We start from the raw sequence: 20,391 nt of genomic DNA, 5'->3' as shown, positions 1-20,391 counted from the left end.
GACGGGCCTTCAAGTAATAGACCTTCAGCCCGACACTCCCAAAAATAGACCCCCAAAGACTATTATGCAGTGGGCCTGCAACCCATTTCTCAACAAATAAGTAAACGTGCGAGCTTACCGGCCTAGCTCGCAATTTCCATAAATTTAAGGCCAAATCCTCTTTCTGTGACCATAAGGCCAAATCCTCTTCCCATGACCATCCAACTTTTATACTTATAGGCACTTGTTTAGGGGTCATGCCCAAAAATGGGCATAACAAGAATATTGTAGAAGATTTTGTAGTAGATGCTGCACGGCTATTCTGGAAAGTTCGAGTAAGCTCTCCTAAAAAAGAGATGAGATTTCGGATTATGGCGGGGCCACGAGCTTAACCTCAAACTCGTTTTCCTACTCGGTCACATTATGCAAAAGTACCTGGAAAACTTTAAGCACTCCACTGCAAGAAAACAAGAATCTATGTCCAACGAGTCTATATATGCTATGCACAATACTTGAAGAGTCAGGGATTCAATGTAAAGTTAGATATTGAGCCGCCTGAGCTATGTAAAATATCTCCGATTATCAAAGCCCCTGATTCCTAAGCTTCATGAGATTTTATGCAACCACAATGATTGGAGTGATTATTTTTACTAAAATTTAGTAAAGAGTATGTTGTTATGATATCGGTGAGTGTGGTTTAATTGAATGGTTCAAGACTATTTTATTTTTCTTAGTACTGGTGATTTAGTAAATGTGTTTTGGCATAAATGAAATCATATTTTTAGTAGTAATGATTTGGTAAAGTTTGTAAAGAATGTGGAGTGATACAATGACAAGTGTTGTGTTGGGTTCTTTTCTGAACAGGAAGTGGAGATCACAGGGTTCTTTTGTTAATAAAGACATTACGGAATTTTGACATTACCCTGTGTCGGAATTTTATTACTTCACCTGATTTATTCCTTGCACCTACATAAATAATTATCATAATTTTATTTATTTTATTTCACTTCTTTGATTGTCAATACCCTGTAGCTACATACTTAAGTAATATTTATTTAATATGACTCACACTTTACTCATGATACGTACTGAATTATATTTTTCGTCATTTTAAATACAAAGATTAAAATTTATTATAATTAAATACCAATTTACTTGCAAGATTTTCCTAAATACCCATTATTCATGATTAGAGGGCCGTTATACATATTTTAAAATAAATCTGACACTGCATAATATATATATACGTACTAATCTAGAATAAAAATGTTCTGGGAACATTTGTGCTAGGTGGCGTACACTTTTTAAATAATTATGAGCGCTATACGTTAACGTTTTTTGCTGATGTATGTACACTGACTACGCCTACCAAAAGAGATGAAAAAATTAGATCGGGCAGGATTCATAAAGGTCTTTAAAAAATCTAATTTTTTAAAAATTGAAATATGCCGATTTTTTTTTCTAAAATCAGGCCGGAACATGCATGAATTTATCTAAAATATCTAGGTTTGCAAATCGGGATGTATCAGATTTTTCAAATAATATCAATATACGACTCTTCTATGCATCACATACGTGTGAATATGTGCACTCCATCAATGATTATCATAGATGCATGTACTTTCCTCGTAGAATACACGACGTTTGCATGGTCAAAATTGACCTGGTTTTCCTTGCGTGAGTATTGGGTGTTACTATTGTTATGTTATACTCCCTCCGTCTTTTATGTTTCTCATTTTGATTTTTTACACTGTTTACAGTAAGCGATTGACTACTAATTTACATCTAATTTATAAAAACAAATATAGTCATGAGCGATCTTGTTGGATTCGTATTTATGAATACTTTAATACAGTGAAATTTTTATATTTAATACTACTCCGAAATTAAAGATATTAACAATCAAAAATGTGAATTGACAAACGTGTCCGACACAAATAAAAAAGTTTTTAGGGACATATGCCTGTGTTCTTCTGAATGTGTGATGGTGACCATATAGTTAATGAAGGCATGTAGTTAGTTTGGTGGCTTGTAGGAGATGTGATGACACGTGTTTTTAACATGCATACATCACTATTTCACCTTTACACTATAATTTCTATATTATCTGAATTTTTTTAAAGAAAGAAAATGAATGAGCACACATGTTAGACATGCCTTTCGGTCTAATTCACCGACAAAGATAACATGGGAAACATAGACTAAAAACATGTAAAAAAGACCTTCATAAGTAATGATAAGAAAATATAAAAAAATAATTATCTATGAATTATAATTTAAATTTCTCTACACCACTTAACGACTATCAAATGATAAAATATAAGATAATTTTTTATTTTTATGAGATGTGAATAATGATCTTTCTTATACGAAAGTAAGATCTTTATTTGAATAATCAAAAATAAAGTTGATAATTTTTTATTTTTATGAGATCTTTATTTGAATAATAAAAAATAAACCGATTTCGTAACATTCAGTTTTTAATAATTAATAAATAAATAAATTAGCACATCAATTGACATTCAATTACAAACTTATTTAATCATAAATAAATAAATAAATTTATACACAACTAATAATCATTAATTATATATTTCAGTAAATGTGTTTATCTATTTAGTAATTTCCTTAAAACTTTTATTTTTTATCAATCAGTTAAAAAATATTTATGAATTTAAATGAATACAATATTGAGAAATGAAAATCTAATTTAATTTAAATACTTACGTAGAAACACTAGTACAAAAACTGTCATATGACATATGCGTATTCATTTTTGCGGCTGATATATATAAAACAGACGCATAAAGTGATTTAAAAGTCGTCCCAAATTTTCACGGACAACCCTAGTACTCTCTCCAATAACAGTGGGCCTCCGTTTTCAGATTTAGGGTTTTAATCACCCATTTCATTCTTCATTCCGCATATTTACAATCTCCTTTCATCGTTTAATCATTTTCACTCCAGCATCTTCTTTTTTATTTTACTATTTTTTCAAAATTTCGAATAAACATCCTTTATGGTGGGATCTAATCCTTTTTGGGTGAGATCTTTCTTGTAACTTGTTATCAAGGTTGTCCTAAATTTTTTTGGGTGTGAGTATGTTTTGTTTAAAGTATATTTTTTGGTGTTGGTTCCGTTAAAAATGATTTATATGATTATTTGGCAGATATGGAATTCTTGCATCGAAACTGAGATGATGGTGAATATCACAAGTACTTACTTTTCACAATAAAAAATTATTCATAATTTGGGGCATTTGTTCCTCCGATTTTAGTTGATGTAACTAATTTTTTTGAATATTGGGCTATAAATGACATTAATGTGAAGGTCAATTGCGATGTTGTTATCTTCAGGGTTGGTGTTAGATGGATTGGTAGGAAAGTTATTATAATCTTTTTTATTTTAAAGAATTTTTTTTCTATTTGTTAAGCAATCTGAAAATAAGACGACTATTTATTTAGTTCGTTTATTTGTTTACCAATCAGATTGTATTATTAGTTCGGAGGTTTGTTCCGACTATCTTCCAGTATTTTAATGAATGCATTCCATTTTATTTGTCAAAAAAGTGATTTAAAAGTTTGTTGCAGTGTTCTAAAAATTCCTGATTTTTTTAAGAAAATTCCGATTAATCCTTAAAAATATTTGGCCGATCAATTTTTTGAAATCAGATTCAATCAATCAATCAATCAATCGTACCCAATAATACCGCCTATGGCAGTGTTTGGGGAGGGTATATCTTACGCAGCCTTACCCTCATTCCAAAGAATGAAGATGCTGTTTACTCGAAAGACCTCCGGCTTGTGTGTGTGCACAAATATGTGTGTCCTGTGTCCTTGGTAAGCAATGATCCATAAACATAAGTACAGTAAGCGAGATAACGATAAACAGTGATATAATTGTTAGGGGGAACACACACAAGTATAGAACCAAACAAACAATGCAAAACACACACTCAATATATGACGCGGAAAAAACCCACGTCCCAACTTGTATTATTAATCAAAACAATTATCAATAATACAATCAATCTCACCAAACGGTATTCACTCAAGCGATACTTAAGTCAAACAATACTCAAGCATACATCAAAACAATAACATGACTATGTATATATAGCCATCACAAACTTAGCCAACAAGACATACCTAATCTGATTACAATAATAATTGTCTACCCATACAATTATTACCCATTCCCATTATAATAATAATTATCAACACATACAATTATTACCCAACTCAATTATGATAATAATTGTCTACCCATACAATTATTACCCAATTCAATTATGTTTTCTATCACCAAGACCATACTACCTATTGGGTTTAACCCCAACAATCCTCCCTTTCAATCCAATATGATTTCATGCACAACCGAATTAACGGTTAGTCGGTCACCATCAAGCCATCGATGTCGATCGCCTAATACCTCCCCTCGAACAATAACCCCTCCTTCTAGTACAAAAAGATTTCTCTTATCTTTTCGACCTTTGAGTATCTCTAAATCTCCTTTAGTGACTTTCAACATACTGTTCTTTATCATAACTGTATATCCCAAATCAACTAATTTACCCAACGAAATCAGATTTCGATTTAACTCCGGTATGTATCTTACTTGAGTTAACTTCTGAACACGACCGTTGTGACGTTTCATTGTTACCTCACCAATGCCAGCAACCTTTACCGTTTTACCGTTCGGTAAAGTTACAATTTTTCCCTCACACTTTTTATAGGACGAGAACCACTCCCTCCTACCACATATGTGATGAGAACATCCCGAGTCAAGCACCCATTCTTCTTTTGATCCCTTCTCTTCTTGAACCAAAAAAACATCTTCATCAGCTTCTACAAGTGAAACAATACCCCCTCGATTTTTCTTCGACTCTCTCAAGTCTTCTCTTGACTTTGGACACATAAATTGTATATGATCCAATTCCTCATAATAAAAACACCTGATATTAGGGTTATGTTTCTTAGCATACTTCTTTTCCGTGTCACGTGCACGTACCAAAAATGCACTTCCATCAGATGTGTCACTCGATTCTTGTTTCATCAATCTTTCGGCCTCTAGAAGAAAAACAATAGTCTCATCCAAATCTAACTTCGTTTTCCCAACCAATAAAGAAGTCATCACAGTATTATACTTCTTCGGTAGAGACACTAGTAGTAGAACAGCTTTGTCCTCATCCTTTAATTTTTCATCCAAATTATTTAGCTGGTCGATTAAGCCATTAAAACGATTCAGATGATCTCTTAAATCTCCGTCTTCTTCCATCTTGAGCCCAAACAAATCTTTCTTAAGAAACAACTTGTTGGCCAAAGATTTTGAGTGATAAGTCTTCGTTAACTTCTCCCACAAATTCTTGGGATTGTCCACTTCAAGAACATCATACTTGATTTCCGGTGCAAGGGCCAACCGGATCGTTGATGACGCACGTAACTTCATGTCTCCCCACTTTGTATCATCAACTTCAGTAAGCTTTTTCCCTCCGATAGTCGCATATAACCATCGTTGAATTAACAGATCTTTTACCGTACTTTGCCACAAGGTAAAATTGTTTCTTCCATTAAACAATTCAATTTCAAATCCCCTAACCTTCTCCATCATGAATCTTGGCTCTTGATACCAATTGTTAGGGGGAACACACACAAGTATAGAACCAAACAAACAATGCAAAACACACACTCAATATATGACGCGGAAAGAACCCACGTCCCAACTTGTATTATTAATCAAAACAATTATCAATAATACAATCAATCTCACCAAACGGTATTCACTCAAGCGATACTTAAGTCAAACAATACTCAAGCATACATTAAGACAATAACATGATTATGTATATATAGCCATCACAAACTTAGCCAACAAGACATAACTAATCTGATTACAATAATAATTGTCTACCCATACAATTATTACCCATTCCCATTATAATAATAATTGTCAACACATACAATTATTACCCAACTCAATTATGATAATAATTGTCTACCCATACAATTATTACCCAATTCAATTATGTTTTCTATTAGCAAGACCATACTATCTATTGGGTTTAACCCCAACAATAATACCTCAGCCCATAGCCTTCTTCACATGGGACTTACGGTAAAAAGTCCCGTTCATGGATTCATTGTCGTAAGCCCCTTCTATTTCTCATTTTGCGCTCCTTTTAATGTCTCAAACTCAATATTTCTTAATAAATAAGGTAAATATATTAAATATTATTAAAATATTAAAATATATCTAATTTTTATTCCGATTAATCTTTTCAATTAATTTCCAATTTATCGATTAATCCCTAATATGTAATTAAAGTAATTAGTGCCGATTTGTTAGAACCATAGTATAGTATGATGTAAGTTTACCGTAGTTGAAGTATGTCTCTTAAACAGTTGTATACGCCCGTGCCTTGACAACTGCCGCATAAGATTAATTAAAAAAGAAATATATAAAAAATATTCACGAAGTTGTTTACGTGATGAGTGGCCAGTTTTACACTCCTCTTCCCAGGGACAAGGTGCAAGTCCTAATTTTGTAATTTCCAATCAAACGCCATCTTCCCAAATCTCTTCTAATTTTCGATGACATCTCCATCTTCACTCCATATCTTCAAAATTAAGAAGCTAATTAAGAAGCTGCGTGCCCCCGGTCTCCATCTTCAATCTCCATTTTGGTCAGACTTAGTTTTAGGTATTCTTCTTTCTATCTACATATCAGTCCCCATCTTAGTTATTCTTTGATGTTTACACTATGTGTATAGAGAAAAGTTTGTTGCTTGTGGTATTCACTCTGTTAATTTGTTTCCGCTAGTGAGTTAATCGCCTCTCTCTCTCTCTCTCCCTCCCTCCCTCTAAATTGCTAATTTGGACTGCAGATTCAAATACACCTGCTCTCAGCCTAAAGAAAAACTGCACTTGCTCTTTTGGTTCTTGATTTAAAGAATGCTCAATCATGTTTGGGAAAGGCTGTACTGACTATTGCATATCATTCCTTTTTTTTTTCTTACTATAATTTCTGAAAAGACCTAATTTTTAACATTAAGTGCATGTTTACCCACTGTTTGTGGTGTTGATCTTCTTAATTGTTATTTTACTAACAGGTGAGTTTTTTAAACTCCATAACTAAGAGCATCTCCGACGGGAGTAGCTATATTCATTAGCTATATTAGTAGAAAATAGATATTATGTAAAAATTGATGAACCTGTAAGAAATTCTGCTTTAGTGATATTAGTTATAATGATTAGCTATATTCAAAAAACAGTTTTTATTGTTATTTTCAAATTTTAATAGTTATGTTTTATCAAAAAGGGTTGAAAAGAAATTTTTAATAAAAAATATTTTTTTAACTTAAATATAAGTGGAAATAATATATATATATATGTATAAAATAAAAATATTTACTGATGTTATTATAATATTTAAATCATGAAAAAAATTAGTTAACAAACATTACTTTTATATATTATAAAATATTTAACTAATTTTTTATCCAAGTAATTTTTAATATTTTTTTATATAAAAATGTACAATAAAAAATAATATAAGTAATTAATAAAATTGGTTAACATGATTTTTTTACAGCTTTTTGATATTAAATTTTTACAATTAATATTACATAAAGTTAAAATATAAAATTAAATTAGTAATTATATATATATATATATTAAATGTAATTATTATATATATATAAATGTAATTTTTTGTAAAACTCCACTCAATTCTAAAATCCCAAACCTTAATTATATATATTTGATGAAGCCCAGATGTTCTAGCGGGAAGGTGTACCCTAGAGGGAAAATAAGCAGGCGGAGAAATATTGTAGAGGGAAATGACGTGGCCCAAATATAGATGACGCAAACGTAGTTCTTGGATAAAGAAGAAATGTTTTTTTTCCTGAAGAAATATTGGCCGAGATCTTAAGCTGGTTGGAAGCAAAGTATCTTTTGAGATGTAAATGTGTGTGCAAGGTATGGTATTCCGTAATTATGGGCAAACTCCTGGTAGACATGCAAGTTGTACGTAATGGAATTCTGCATAGTGACCCCCCAAATGTAATTATTAGGAGTAACATACTTAGTGTAATAATATTATTTTTCCAAAAACCTTTTAATTTTTTCCCAACTCAGCCCATTTTGACCCCCCAAATGTAAGCAATTGCTTCGCCGGCGGCTTGATCGGAAAATTAAGTTCCTAATCGATATATTCTACAGGTACCAATTTCTACTCAATTACAGCAGTTGCTTCACTTTTTTGCTCAATTATTCGTCATAATTAGTAGCTTTATACGAATATGTATAAATATTAACTATATTAATTGAAATTATTGATCACAGTAGCTTTGTGCTTGTGTGTACTGTGTAGTGTAATTTTCATGTTTAAACAACAAATATATTCATGTTCTAATTTTGAACACTGATTCCCCTGAAGTATATCTCCTAGCAATCGACTTAGACAGCAAAGTCGAATTTGGACTGAAAGTCTATAAGCTCCTGTTGGAATGATCGAATTTTGTTTGACCAGTTATTATGATATAACTTGATGAATATATAACGAACCTTTAGTTTTTGCTATTGTTCGATAATAGGATTTTATAACCTGGTTAATTGGAGTGAGATTTTGACACAAAAACGGATTAGAATCTCATTTCCATTCCCATTATCCTAATTAAAATCTCATGATTCAAAGGCCTCCTAGTTTTGTCCTTCTATCATTCTACTATTTTCTACTAGATCGGAAGGCTACGTGTTTAAATATTTCTAACTGGCTTCTGGTCTCATCCTTTATACTTGGTTTTTTTAATACATACATAATACACCCTATTTGTTTCTCAGCTTAATTTGTATGCAACAATCCGCTATTTTCTGTTCTACTTTAATATGTGAATGAACTCTTCCATACTAAAACCGATTTGTTGTAGAGACTGCTGTTGCGTCCTCATGAATCATGTTTTTTTGTAAATGATGTTATTCCACATAATTCATTGTTTCGCATATTATGTTTAACTTGGTATATATGGTACACGCTAATATAGAGAATAACTTTATCAACGGGTGACATCGATTTTAGGCACTATGAATGATGGTTTCTCCCTACGATTTTCAGCCGGGTATAATACAGAACATCATGTTGTTTCCACCATGCTCAAGTCATGCGCTGCTATTTCAGACATTAAATTAGGGAAAAGCCTTCACAGTCAGGTTGTTAAGCTAGGTCATATTTCCTGCCACTTTGTCCGCAAGGCGCTTCTTAACATGTATGCTAAATGTAATGTTTTTGATGACTGCGTAAAACTGTTCAGGCAAAATAAAATCAATGATGCAGTGACCTGGAACATTGTTTTATCTGGGTTTTCAGGGTCCCGGATTCATGACAGTGAGGTGATGAGATTATTTTTCAAAATGCATACTGCTGAGGACCTTAAACCTATCCCTGTCACTATTGCTATCATTCTTCCTGTTTGTGCTCGTGCAAGAGCTCTGGGTGCAGGGAGGAGTGTACATTCTTATGCGATAAAAAATGGATTAGAATCAGATACCCTGGTAGGAAATTCGCTGGTCTCTATGTATGCAAAATCTGGTCTTATCTGTGATGATGCAATTGACATGTTTCATATTATCACTGAAAAAGATGTTGTTTCATGGAATGCTATGATTTCAGGGTTTGCAGAAAACAAATTCACAGGAGAGGCATTTAAACTTTTCTGCTGGATGCTAAAAGAGTCTGCTGTACCAAATTATGCAACTATTGCCAATATTCTTCCTGTTTGTGCTGGTTTAGAAGAGAATGCTGCTCATCGTTTCGGAAAAGAGATCCACAGTTATGTATTACATCGGCCAGAACTAATGGATAATATTTCTGTAACTAATGCTTTGATGGGTTTCTACTCGAGAACTGGACAAATGAATAAATCGGACTGCCTTTTTGCAAGAATGAAATTAAGAGATTTAGTCTCATGGAATTCACTCATTGCTGGATATTCATCAAATGGAGAGTCACTGAAAGCACTCGAGTTGTTTCATGATTTCACGTCTGTTGCTGCATTAAAACCTGATCATGTAACTCTAGTTAGCATTCTTCCTGCTTGTTCCCATTTATGCAACATGAAAGTAGGGAAGCAGATTCATGGTTATATTGCACGGCATCCTGGCCTGGTAGAGGATACAGCAGTTGGAAATGCCCTAATTTCCTTTTACGCAAAATGTAATGATATTAAAGCAGCATATAGGATATTTATATCGATCAGTAAGAGAGACTTGATATCTTGGAATGCCATGCTTGACGCCTTTGCAGAAAGTGGACTTGAAACTGAGTTTGTAAACGTCTTTAAATGGATGTTTAGGGAAGGGATAACGCCAGATTCTATCACTATAACAAGTACAGTTCAGCTTTATGCTGCTCTTTTTAGAGTGGATAAAGTTAAGGAAGCTCATGGTTATTCAATCAAAGCTTATATATTGCTAGGTAACACACAACTTAATCTTAGGAATGTACTGATTGATGCATATGGTAAATGTGGTAATATGCTGTATGCGTCAAGTATGTTTGAAATGTTATCTGAGAACCGGAATGTGGTCACGTGCAATTCAATGATCTCAGGATACGTGAATTGTGGTTCACATGACAATGCACACATGATATTTAGAACTATGTCTGAAAGGGATCTGACCACCTGGAATCTGATGGTCAGAGTTTATGCTGAAAATGATCATCATAGTAAAGCGCTCTCCCTGTTTCTCGAATTACAAAATAGTGGATTGAAGCCTGATGCCTTATCTGTTATGAGCATCCTTCCTGTTTGTTCTCAAATTGCATCAATTCACCTCTTAAAGCAGTGCCATGGATATGTTGTCCGTGCTTGTTTTGATGATGCTCACTTGCTGGGTACTCTTATAGATTTATATTCAAAATGTGGAAATATAAGAAGTGCATATAATCTTTTCAAGTCTGCTTCGAAGAAAGACCTAGTTATGTTTACTGCTATGGTTGGAGGATATGCCATGCACGGTATGGGATCCGAAGCTTTAGGAGTGTACTCTAACATGCTCGAGTTGGGGATAAAGCCAGATCATGTTATTATAACCACAATATTATCTGCTTGCAGCCATGCTGGCCTTATGAATGAAGGGTTCAAAATATTTGATTCAATAGAAAAACTGCATAGGCTTGAACCTACAATGGAGCAGTATGGGTGTGTGGTGGATCTCCTTGCTCGAGCAGGTCGAGTAAAAGATGCATATTCTTTTGTGACTAGAATGCCAGTTGAAGCCAATGCTAATATATGGGGAGCATTATTGGGTGCTTGCAGAAATCACCATCAAGTGGAAATAGGATGTAATGTGGTGGACCGTCTTTTTGCGATGGAAGCTAACAATATCGGTAACTATGTTGTGATGTCAAACTTATATGCTGCAAATGGTAGATGGGATGGCGTGCTGGAGACGAGGAAGTTAATGAAGGCGAGAGAATTAAAGAAGTCTGCTGGAAGCAGTTGGATTGAAGTGGAAGGAAAAAATAATGTATTTATAGCTGGAGATTGCTCTCACCCATTTAGGAATAGTATTTATAGCACATTGTTCAATTTGGATACACAAATCAGAGAGAGATTCAAGTTTTAAGTTATCCTGCTTGAAAAATATGTGAGTATGGTTTGATGGTAAAGCATGAACTTTTCTGCAAAAGAATATACAGAGGAATACACTCCTTGTACTCTAGCTCGTTAAAGATACTCACTTTTCCTGTCAAACTTAAAGAATTTGCATGATCAGATCATTGGGATTTCTCCGCTTTAACAACTTTCCATTTGAAGTGCCCACCTCCGGTGTTCAAAACTCGTTAAAGATACTCACTTTGCCTGTCAAACTTAAAGAATTTGCATGATCAGATCATTGGGATTTCTCCGCTTAACAACTTCCATTTAAAGTGCCCTCCTCCGGTGTTCAAAGTTTCATTTGGATGTACATTATAAGGTACCTGAATCATGTTTGACTTGTTTGCCTGCCTTAAGAATTCTGTCTTAATGATTGGGATCTGTCAAAATCATTTTTCTCTTTGATTTTGCCTCATTTAAGAACTCTCCATCTGGCTTGGTGTAAAAAATTGCCCCAAAGAATTTGGAACATCTCCGCTTTATCAGGTCTAGAACTAGATGATGTAGAATTTCCCATTTGTATGAGTGACATCTTGTTTACACTTGTCAGTCTAAGAAGTCTCGCAATTTCTTTAACAAGGTCGGACATGGAATGACATCATTAAATATTTTGTCCAGAGCCTGTATATCAAGGTCCACTGTTATGATTCTAGTGATGGTACATAAGGTTTTGGCACCAAAACTCTGCAATTTCACGTGTCTTAATATCCTATCCATCGTGTTTGAAGTTCCTGAGTTGGAGAATGTGATTATAACATTACATGATTGGTTTGGAAAGTGGATTGGATCTATAGAAGAATTATTATTGGCCGTTTGCAGATATGCTTTCAGGAGTTGGTAACGAAAAGAATCTTACTTTTGACATGGATAGCATTAAGGTAAATTTATATTTATTCTTTATTTGATAATGCCAGTATTGCCCTTTATTTTCTGCTCTGATTGAGTATAGTGTTGACACTTCACACTTGATTGTTGAACTTGTGGCTTTGGCAAAATTAGTTTCCGATAATGCATGTTAAACATTTAATGGATTCATGATTCAGAGGAGTTGGTAACACATTAAATTGATCTATCCTAGATTCACTGTCTCTCATTCCCTTTAACTTAGAAGCCTTTTTCCATCTTTATAAGCAGAGAGTTTTATGTTTATATATGTTTGTGATAATAGCCCCTTGATGCTTGTGATAATAGCCCCTTGATGTGAAAGATGGAAGTCACCAAATAGATACTTTGGAAGAGAAGTTATTTTGCAATTTGCATGTTATTATATTTGTCAGTGAATATGGAATGCATGATCCATATTAAAGTTCATTTAACTGATGTTTTCTGTTTTTTCCTCAATCTTGTTTGATAATTTGTAGGCACTCACTATGACAGACTTTCTTGCAAGTTTACGTTCTGGCATTCTATATCTTAAAGATTGTTAAGACTTAAGAGACTATTGGGATATAAAGAATCAAGTATTTCTAGTGCTCTTAGAAACAACTTACTTGTTGAGAACCACCATTATGAGAACATTGCCCCAGGTATGTAATGAATATATTTTAATTATTCTCGCTGTTTCCGAAAACTCAATCCATTTTTGTCTTGATTTTTGTAGGATTTTTAGTTGGGTGTTGGTCTCAAATGTGAGAATAACCGTCAATGTCATTTTGGGAAAGCATAACTCCAAATGTCACTCCAAAACCGAGAATCGGTTGCCGTTAATTTTTTGACAAAAATGCGAATGCGTCTTCCATTTCTTCTTTTTTTAGTTTTTTCAGAATATGAAAACGCAACTAACTTCAAAGTGAGTTTTGGTAGAAAATATCAACTTCGTCTTTCGTTTTTAGCCATTTTTTTAAAAAAGGCAAAACGGTACTTGAATTCTTGTTTTGTACATCAACTATAATTCAACATGAGTTTTGCACTTTTTTAAAACTGTTTTGTTTATGCAAAATGTTATATTATTTTGTTTTTAAGCTGAAAACGTAATTATAAGAGGTGTTTTGTTCGTATTTTATTCATATATAGAAATATTTTAATATTTTTAAAATTCAAACTAAGAATCAATGAATCTTAAAATATTAAACACAGTTAATAATTAGAATTTGATTTCCAGGGTTTAGTAGCCCTAAACTCTAGGGTCTAGGACTTAATTAATTTATTTATTTTCTAAACATTCCTAAGACCCAAACGGGGAATTGTTGAACCCTAAAGTTTTAAAATTTGTTAAATTAGGGTCCACGCTTGTATTTTAAAAAATTAATTTAAAATTTTAATATTTTTGAAAACCGATAAATAAGTATGAAAATATAAAATATTAATTAAAAAAGAATATTTTTAAGTTGTGTTTTAGTGTCAAAAATGTAACATCAAATATTGTCTAGGGTCTCAAAACATAAATTAAAGTGGAGTAATAAATTAAAAAAAAAAACAAAAACAAAAAAGGGCAACAGAAGTTGCGACTTGAGTATATATAAGTAACGTTTTTTCAAACTTTATTTTCAAGTGTCATTTAGGACTAAATCATTATTTGTGAAAGTGATATTGTCATTTGTATCTAAACAGTAAATAGTGATATTTGGGATTTTTATTCTTTTCGGTCCATGTATAGCGTTTATCATTATTTAGGTATGTATCCTTTAACTGTGAGGGAACTAGGGGATTTATCTATGGGCACTAATTTGCGAACCTGTGAAAAATGAATTGGTTTTATAATTAGTTTTTAAATTCTAGACTTCTAGCAACAATTCTTCATTTGGGAGGTGTATAATATTATTATATTATATGGTAGTCTTAGTCGTATTGATAATATGAGTTTGAAATCCAATGCAATGCAATACAAGGTACCAACACAGAGTGTGAAATGTAATATTTTATGTTTCCGATACGAGTTTGGTATAAATGAAAGTATGGGTACAAAAAAATGTACTAATATTATAGGACTGATATTATATCATCTTTAAAAAATTTATTACTATTAAAGAATTGATATATTATAGAAAAATATTTAAAATCATGAAGTCGTTCAAAAGAAATGATCAAATATTTATATTTCGATGTTAGAGTTCTCATTTAAACAAATTATAACATATTTTTCACGTGGTAAAAATATTTCAACTAAAATTTTGAATATATTTAAATTTATAAAGCACTAGACCTCCGGTGATCAGTTACTACTAATAAAAAATATATATTAAAACTGAGTATTACATATATATCCACATAATTTATGTTAGATATTCCCTCCGTCCCGTTAAACGTTTCGTTTTTGACTTTTGGTATTGTTCATGGTAGGCGATTAACTATTAATTTACCTCTAATCTATAATATCAAATATAGTCATGAGTGATCTCTTTGGATTCGTATTTATTAGTATTTTAATACAGTGAAATTTTTATATTTATACTAATACGAAATTAAAGATATTAACAATTAAAAGTGTGCATTGGCAAACGTGTCCAACATAAATAGGAAACGTTTTTAGATACGGAGGAAGTATAATTTAGGGTAAATTTTAAATTAATTATAAAATAATTTTTAAATATATATGTGTGTACGCTGGTTATCTTGAAAATGGCACAAGGGAACCTTTTTTTAAAAATTAATTTTGAAACTGAAAATGGTATAAATGTTTTTTTTATTTTCATAGTGCTTTTATAAAATTAAATACAAACAACAATTTGTTTGAAAATTTTAAAAAAATCTTGAAGAAAAGTTTAGAATTTACTTTTGGATCTTATGAATTTTAAGAATATGTTTTTGAATCTCATGAATGTTTATTCAAATTTTGATTTTAAAAACTACGTAATGACTATTATAATGTTAATATATTCTTCTCCACCTTCTCCCGATTATTCCATCTTCTATTCCTTCTTCCCATTCATGTATGATGCAGGACACTGGGTCAAAAAGCCCAAATAAAGTACGGGAAACAATGTAATAGGCTTTGAAAGCCCACTTTTTAGAATATTCTAGTATAATTTTAATTATATTATTATTTTATTTTAATAAAAGAAAGTAGATTTATATATATATGCAAATGATCAAATAAAAATAATTAAAATAGAAACTTAAATGTAAATCAAGAGAAACAACACATCACCCACCTCCTAGATTACATAACCTATCAGGGGCCTACTTACGGCCTCCCAAAATCCACCCCGGGCCCACTAAGCCCAATCAAGGCTCGAATCATAATCTCAGATCGGCCCCGACATGCAAAATAGACCCTAATGGTCCCAAGTAGGCCCCATCCTGGCCCCGCTGGCCCCACCCGGCCCCAGTTTAACCCATCCTTGGGGCCCACCCTCAGGCCCCACTACCATTCATATCAGCCTCAATCCCCTATGAAGTGGTATCAAAGCCAGTCAGCCACTGTTCTTTCACCCACCATCAGCCACCGTTCCTTCACCAACCACCGGCAGCATCCAGCCGCCACTAGTCACCAGACAGCCGCCACCAGCCTCCAGCAGCCACCAACAACTACCAAAAGCCATCGTGACCGACCTGCCCAATTACATAATTCAACTTTTTTCAGAAGTTTGTCGACCACCTTATACGTGATCCAAAAAATTAGGCCACTACTTCTCTATTGCCAAGGTTTCAATTTCATTCAATTCTTCCAATAAATCAATTTTAAAACAACCCTTAGTTCCACACAATGGTCAATGCTAGTGAAGTAAACAATCGGCTCTATAACATATTGAAGAAAATAATGAGAGATTACATAATATTGATGACCAAATTGAAGGTTTGACTTTACAAATGCAAGATGTGAAGGCATTACTTAAGTTCATTACTAATATCCTTCAACAGTTTACTGGTATTCTACCACAACCGCATAATAGGGTTGTGTATGGCTATGGATGAGCTTGTATTGTTTTTTCTCAAGTGACAACTAATGTCTCATACAAGTGCCTACGTACCCTATTTATGGGGATAAGCCTCATGTAATTCTTGGGGAACAAGTTACATGACTAGGGTTAGGGTTTTTTGACCAATGAATCCCAAACCCATCTTCCCATTGTTAGTCGCTAAACACGCGCTAAAATACACGCAAGTATACGTGTTCGCAAGTAGTACAAGATTTAGATCAAATTCGTCCCCACATAGACTCTTTGGTTGATTAAGAATATGCACTTATGCAACAATGATATGGTTATTATCCAATGCTAAGACAAATAACAAGTTGAGATTGTTTTAACTAAACTTAAGCTAACAATTATAACTAAGAGAATAACAATGGTTGAATTAATATATATGACAAACATGGGATTCTAACTTCATTAAATACTTCATTCAATAGCCTTTTCGTTCTTAACCTTAGCATGTAATGGTGATGATACTAATCAGATAACACGAGACTGATAAACGACAACTTTCGTTGTACGAATACCATACTACTAGACATCCACAAAAGAGATAGAAGCTGAATAGACACCAATTATATTGAGACCCTATATGTCTATAGAATTTGACAACATAACGGGTTAATGCACAAGTTATCTACCGTGATTACATAGGGCAAGTAAGATAGTTAAAATTACCTACGAATCATGCATAACAATAACACATGAACCTATGCTAGCATGGCAAGTTCTAAACCCTTAAATTCACTTTCGCATCATTAAGAATTAACACAATATCTTATAAGTTCGTGACGTTCATAAGACGAATAAGCACAACCAATACTAGATTATCATACAATCACCACACACTAAGGTATCGAAACAAATCAATTAAAGAAATCCATAAATAAATCCGCTAGAACCCCACGATAACGATTAGCCCATGATCGGACACATCATCAACGTGGGTTTCGATGAAAGCATGGTATAATAAACGTAGTCTTTATAAACGAATAATAAACAAAGTACGAAACAAGAGTATAGATTCAAAAAATAAGAAAACTAGCATCTAACGTTATAACTTAAACAAAGAATCACAAGTTAAAACTAGATCTTCTTCGCCTTGGTTGAATTGTGCTAAAACGGTCTTCTTACACCTTCTCCTTGTGCTCTGGTATGTCTCCTTTAAAAAACAAGCTTATTTATGTATATATAGTACCCTCATGCAGAGTAGAAGTCTTCTGGATCAAAAGTCTAATATAATCAGGATTTCTTTTCTCGACCTGGTGCGGCCGCACGCTTTAACAGCGTGGGCGCGCTGGGCTTCTGGACTTTGGGCGCGGCCGCGCGTTATCACAGCGCGGGCGCGCTGACCACCTGATTAAAATTCCGACTTCTTAATTTTTCCTTGCTGATTTGAGCTGGTCTTCCATGAGCTTTTATTCCAACACCTTCCTAACACCTAATTAGCACCAAAACAATGCTAATTCACCTAATTACCTGAAGAATGCATGAAAATACAAAAATACTAGAAAACATATTAAAACACCAACTTAAGTATAAATACACCAATTCAAAGCTTTACGGAGCGTAATAAAGTGTCATAAATACCACTCAACACCCATTCATCCAATTAGTCAAGCAAATCCCGACTAAACTCACACGACTCCTATAATCATGACTCACTACTCATCAAAGCAATCGCAAGTTTATAGATAAAATAATAGCTAGACTCAAAATAACTTATAACACTTCAATCCTTATTTCGGAGTTTTACATGGATTCACGCTTTTATTCACAACAAAACAACACGAATATGCTTATTTGACCGTGCAATGAGTGAGGTCCACAAAAGACTTATACAATAGTACCCATGTAGCGAACGTTAGGTTAGCAGATCCCAGACTATAAAAATCTTAGGTCACTAGGTACAAAGTCCCCTAAGAACTTAATACTCGAGTACTAAAGAGCCCACTCGTGATCAATTATACATAACACTAAAATATTTTTTTTCTTTTTTTTTTCTTTTTCTCACAAATTTCTGAACGAGTGTATTTCGCTCCATCTCGCTCAACCCTAGACTACTCATATAAATATGAGCCGGCTACTAGCCATTTGACACCTAGCCACACAACTAGCAATGAAATCCAATTTTTAAAATATCCATGTTAATTTATTATTAAGAGAATATCCTAAATTATAAATATAAACAAGCGATTAAACCTCGACAAACAAACATACCATGACCATGATCTAGCACTCAAGCAACCTATAAGACTTAGTGAATTACAATTATCTCTAGCATGCAATTCAATTCGATAAGACTTAACATCACTAAATACGACATCACTACACTAGCATCAACATAACAAATCAATCGGAAAAATTATCCAAGGGATCATGTTATAATGCAAATGCATGAAACTACATGAACAAACTATCATAAAAACTACCAAAAATAAAAATAAACTAATACATGGAAAAATATGCAACTATATGCACTAAATTATCATGAATATGCAAACTATACGCGACTCACACAAAACATATTCATTCAACTACTACCCTCAAACTTAAAATATTCACTGTCCTCGGTGAAGGTAATAGTAAGGAATCAGGCATACCTACTCTGAATCAGGATCATCACCCTCAACGGGTGGTGTGTCAGGCGTGTCTGGAGGTGGATACACCGAATCCTCATCAAATGATGGTCACTGAATGTCAACACCTGTGGCTCTGAATGCAGTCCCTAGTGCCTGGGTGAGATCACGTACAAACCTGTTATGGATGTCATGCGTAGCATCCATCCTTCTCGTTAGACGCCTATACCGCGTCGTGCTCAAACCAGCTCCAACCTCAACCTCTTATCCTACTTCCTCCTGCTCCTGCTGCTGCGATGGACCAGCTTCTGCAACCAACTCAACTCTCCAAGCCACCTTGCTAGCCTGCTGTGTACCACCAGCATATGTGTGAGGAGCTGGACGTCCTCCTGGTAGATGATCATAAGAATAACCAAGCCCCTTAGGATCGGGCTTGCCGCCATACCACTCAACCATGCTCAACAACGTAGAACTGTCGATAGGAGCACTGAGGAGCTACAACTGCTCATGTGCGGGCCAATGAACACCAACTGCCACGCACAACTTTGTCACAATGAACGGATAGGGTATAAAACCCGTAGTACGTCCTCTCGAGAACCTCAAAATACCCTGGTAAATAACCATCCCCAAATCCACATAGTCTCCCTGAAGAATACCCCACAACAGACGAGAACGCTCCACAGTTATCTTATGCACATGAGAAGATAGCATGATGTTAGCACAAATAAAAAAATTCGAAGCCCGTGCAAACATGTTCATGCATGACGCAGGGAACGTGGATTAATCAGTTGTGCCTCTCTTAAACTTCCAATGAGTCTCAGGCACACACAAAGTAGCAACAATCAGATCCAGATCAAAGTCCTCCAGAGTCTTATCGATCCAAGTGTCCTGACCGGGCTTCCTCGCGGGCTGCTCAATCACCCTCCGTATCGCATCAGCACTATACTCCACAGTCATCCCCCTAACCACAGTGAAGCCATTCTTCTCCACCTTTGCATTAACATAGAACTCTCGAACAACACTCATGGGCACAACAGCGGGAGCCTCGCAAAATGGGACCCAGACCTTCTCCAAGATCATCTCCAACAACTTACTATCCTTCCCTGATGGCAGAAAACCTCGCTCCTTTGCTATAGGCTTCGAGAGAAGCCTCGTGTACTCCGCTTCAGCCTCGAGAGTCGAAAACCTTGGCCTTACACCACCCGCACTTGAAGAATCGGTGGTGCTGCTGCTTACTTGAGTTCTTTGTCTCTTAGGTGCCATTGTGATTGAATAAGAAAGAACAAAAGATAAGTGTTTGAGAGAGAATTGTGTTTGAGAATTT

At 34.2% G+C, this 20,391-nt stretch overlaps 1 protein-coding gene across 14 annotated transcripts; it reads left to right on the top strand.

Annotated features, from left to right (window-relative positions):
* The first annotated feature begins 6,419 nt into the window (after window positions 1–6,419).
* Window positions 6,420–13,637, top strand: LOC141701129 (putative pentatricopeptide repeat-containing protein At5g08490). 14 transcript variants are annotated; one of them, XM_074504776.1, is made up of 7 exons: window positions 6,441–6,678; window positions 7,752–7,955; window positions 8,115–8,198; window positions 9,055–9,252; window positions 9,343–12,513; window positions 12,997–13,161; window positions 13,236–13,637. In XM_074504776.1, exons 4-5 carry the CDS (start codon window positions 9,060–9,062, stop codon window positions 11,601–11,603), a joined length of 2,454 nt encoding a protein of 817 aa, XP_074360877.1. In that variant the 5' UTR covers window positions 6,441–6,678; window positions 7,752–7,955; window positions 8,115–8,198; window positions 9,055–9,059; the 3' UTR covers window positions 11,604–12,513; window positions 12,997–13,161; window positions 13,236–13,637. The 14 variants fall into 14 exon arrangements, with proteins under 14 accessions (XP_074360873.1, XP_074360872.1, XP_074360871.1 ...); XM_074504779.1 differs by having other exon boundaries at window positions 6,442–6,678; window positions 9,091–9,252; XM_074504772.1 differs by lacking the exons at window positions 7,752–7,955; window positions 8,115–8,198 and having other exon boundaries at window positions 6,420–6,678; window positions 9,343–11,954; window positions 12,455–12,513.
* Window positions 13,638–20,391: the final 6,754 nt, after the last annotated feature.

Source organism: Apium graveolens, unplaced genomic scaffold, assembly GCF_009905375.1.
Source record: "Apium graveolens cultivar Ventura unplaced genomic scaffold, ASM990537v1 ctg3388, whole genome shotgun sequence".
Classification (NCBI taxonomy): domain Eukaryota; kingdom Viridiplantae; phylum Streptophyta; class Magnoliopsida; order Apiales; family Apiaceae; genus Apium; species Apium graveolens.
The sequence above is the reverse complement of the archived record's forward strand: the minus strand, read 5'-3'. Positions and strand labels throughout refer to the sequence as shown.

Excerpts from the sequence above, each read along its gene's own strand:
- LOC141701129 (XM_074504772.1), top strand. The coding sequence starts at position 6,570 with ATGACATCTCCATCTTCACTCCATATCTTCAAAATTAAGAAGCTAATT. Across the intron at positions 6,679-9,054 it reads TTGGTCAGACTTAGTTTTAG|GCACTATGAATGATGGTTTC; the intron begins GTATTCTTCTTT and ends CATCGATTTTAG. Across the intron at positions 9,253-9,342 it reads TCTTAACATGTATGCTAAAT|GGTCCCGGATTCATGACAGT; the intron begins GTAATGTTTTTG and ends CTGGGTTTTCAG.